At 45.3% G+C, this 2529-nt stretch overlaps 1 protein-coding gene across 1 annotated transcript in view; it reads right to left on the minus strand.

Annotated features, from left to right (window-relative positions):
* The window catches only part of LOC102206826 (beta-1,4 N-acetylgalactosaminyltransferase 2-like), a 48018-nt gene that overhangs the window by 1151 nt on the left and 44338 nt on the right, over positions 1 to 2529 (minus strand). The window contains exons 8-9 of the mRNA XM_005750858.1: positions 729 to 910; positions 111 to 254 (exon numbers count right to left, since the gene is read on the minus strand). Of these exons, the coding sequence (XP_005750915.1) occupies positions 111 to 254; positions 729 to 910 (326 nt within the window). The remainder of the gene's footprint in view (positions 1 to 110; positions 255 to 728; positions 911 to 2529) is intronic.

Consider the following 2529-nt stretch of genomic DNA (forward strand, 5'->3'; position numbering starts at 1 on the left):
CTTAGAACTGTTAACAGAAATGGATATATATGTTTTATGTACATAGATCAGTTAGTGTTCTATTTAAAGAAGAAGACATAATCAGATAACATGAGCTATTTCATTCTCACCACATCCAGTTCAGGGACCGCCTCCATCACCTCCACAAGCTTCTCTATCTTTGTCTTCTCTGTAAACAAAAAGTCATCATCTACCCACAGGAAGTACTTGGTGGTTACCTGGGAAACAGCCAGATTTCTGCCTGCAAACCAGCCCTGAGGATGAAAACATCTTTTACAGTCTGGTTTAATGGTCCTTTACCCTCTAAGCTGTAAGTAGTCACTTGTGACATGCATTACTTCTAGACTGGACTATTGTAATTCAATATTATCAGATTGTTCTGAAAGTTCCTAAAATCACTAATCCAAAACACTGGAGTCTAATCTTAAAAGCTGCAAACTTTTTCTTCTAAAAGCTTACTCTTAGGGCTGGATGAAGGCACACTTGACTACCCTCAGACTACTGGAGGATTTCATGCAATGCACTGAGCATTTCCTCTCCACTCTTCTTATATTTAGGGGATGAGTGATTTAAAGTCTAATTCTAGAAAAGAAAAAAAGCATAAAATCCTATATTTTACTATTTTAATAAATCCTTCAATAATTATACTGCTCTGTCCAAGATGTCTGATAAAACTCAGTATGAATAAACAAAAAAACCAATCTTAAGTTCTAAATGTCTATGCATACCTGTGCTGGAGGCATGATGTAATGTTGGATGTTTTCTCCGGTAATGTGCTCTGGTTCAAAGTTGTCATCTGCAACAATAACTTTTATGGTGCTATAGAATTTCCGGATACTGTCCAACAAGACCATCAGCTGTTCGTACCGCAGGAAGGTCTTTGTAGCGATGGTAACTTGAGAGCTGATATCTGACAGACAGAAGCAAAGAAATGTTTCAAGAAAATAAGACAGATCATCTGCTACAGAGTAGAATGAGTTTTGTGCAAACTGTGCAAATTGAACAGCAAACTTTTCATTGCTGAAGCCGCTACACTGAAGTGCTGCAGCAAGGTCGTTGTTGCCTGTTGTTGTGGTAACCCCCGAACCAAATGGTGGACACCAGAGGTGAAGGGAGCCACCAGGCTGAAAGGCCAAGCGGAACGCGGCTTGAGCAGTGGGTGAAGCAAAAAACCTGAGTGTGAGAGCAGTTCAGAGCGGCCATGGAAAAAGACTTTCGGACTGCCTTGAAGAGATTCTGGCAAACCTTCTGGCGACTCGGGAGGGGAAGGCAGTGCTCTACCTGCACTGTGTATAGTGCAGATGGAGCGCTGCTGACTTCGTTTGAGAACATTGTCGGGCAGTGGAAAGAATACTTTGGAAGGAATACTTCGAGGACCAACTTAATCTCACTGGCACCGTGAAGGAAGCAGAGTCTAGGGACGAGGGAGACGACTCACCTATTTCAGGGGGCAAGTTCACAAAGGCAGTTAAACAGGCCCTTGGTGGCAGGGTCACTGGGGTGGATGAAGTTCGCCCTGAGTTGCTGAAAGCTCAGAATGTTGTAGGGCTGTCTTGGCAATGGTGCGTGGAGTTCAGGGGCAGTACCTCTGGATTGGCAGACTGGGGTGGTGGTTCCCATCTTTAAGTAGGGTGTTTTTCAAATATAAGTGAGATCACTCTCCTCAGCCTTCCTGGGAAAGTCTGTGCCAGGGTGCTGGAAAGGAGAGTCTGTCTGTTAGTCGAACCTCAGATACAGGAGTAACAACGGGGTTCTCGCCCTATTTGTGGAACACTGGACGAGCTCTTTACCCTCTCAAGGAGACTTGAGGATACATGGGAGTTTGCCAAACCAGTCTACACGTGTTTGTGGACCTGGAGAAAGTATTCAACCATGTCCCTCGGTGTGGCCTGTGGAAGGTGTTTCAGGAGTATGGGTTGTCACGCCAATTGCTACGGGCCACTCAATCCCTATACAGCCATTTCAAGAACCTGGTCCACATAGTCAGACTCGTTCCTGGTGGATGATGGGCTCTGCCAGGGCTGCGTCCTTTGTTACAGATTCCGTTGATAATTTTTATGGACAGAATTTCTAGGTGTAGCTAAGAGTTGGAAAGCTTTCGCTTGGGTGGTCTCAGAATCTCATCTCTGCTTTTCGCAGATGATGTGGGTCTGTTGGCTTCATCGGCTGATGGTCTCCAGCTCGCGTTGGAGTGGTTTGTGGTCGAGTGTGAAGCAGTGGAAATGGGAATCAGCACCTCCAAATCTTGAGGCCATGATCCTCAGCCGGAACAGAGTGGAGTGCCCAGCCCGGGTCAGGGACAAGTTCCTGCCCCAAGTAGAGGAGTTTAAGTACCGTATTTTCACGACCATGAGAACGCTAAAGGGTGAAGTGTGTGCGTTGACTTTATCGCACATACCTGTATAAAAGAACAGGTATGTGCATTATGCAGGACATCGTTGTTTTAACAACCCTGAAAATGGCAAAGAGACACGCTTACGAAGCACAGTTTAAACTGAAGGCCATCAGCTACGCGGAGGAACATGGAAA

Source organism: Pundamilia nyererei, unplaced genomic scaffold, assembly GCF_000239375.1.
Source record: "Pundamilia nyererei isolate P.nyererei 1_Seehausen unplaced genomic scaffold, PunNye1.0 scaffold00290, whole genome shotgun sequence".
NCBI lineage: Eukaryota > Metazoa > Chordata > Actinopteri > Cichliformes > Cichlidae > Pundamilia > Pundamilia nyererei.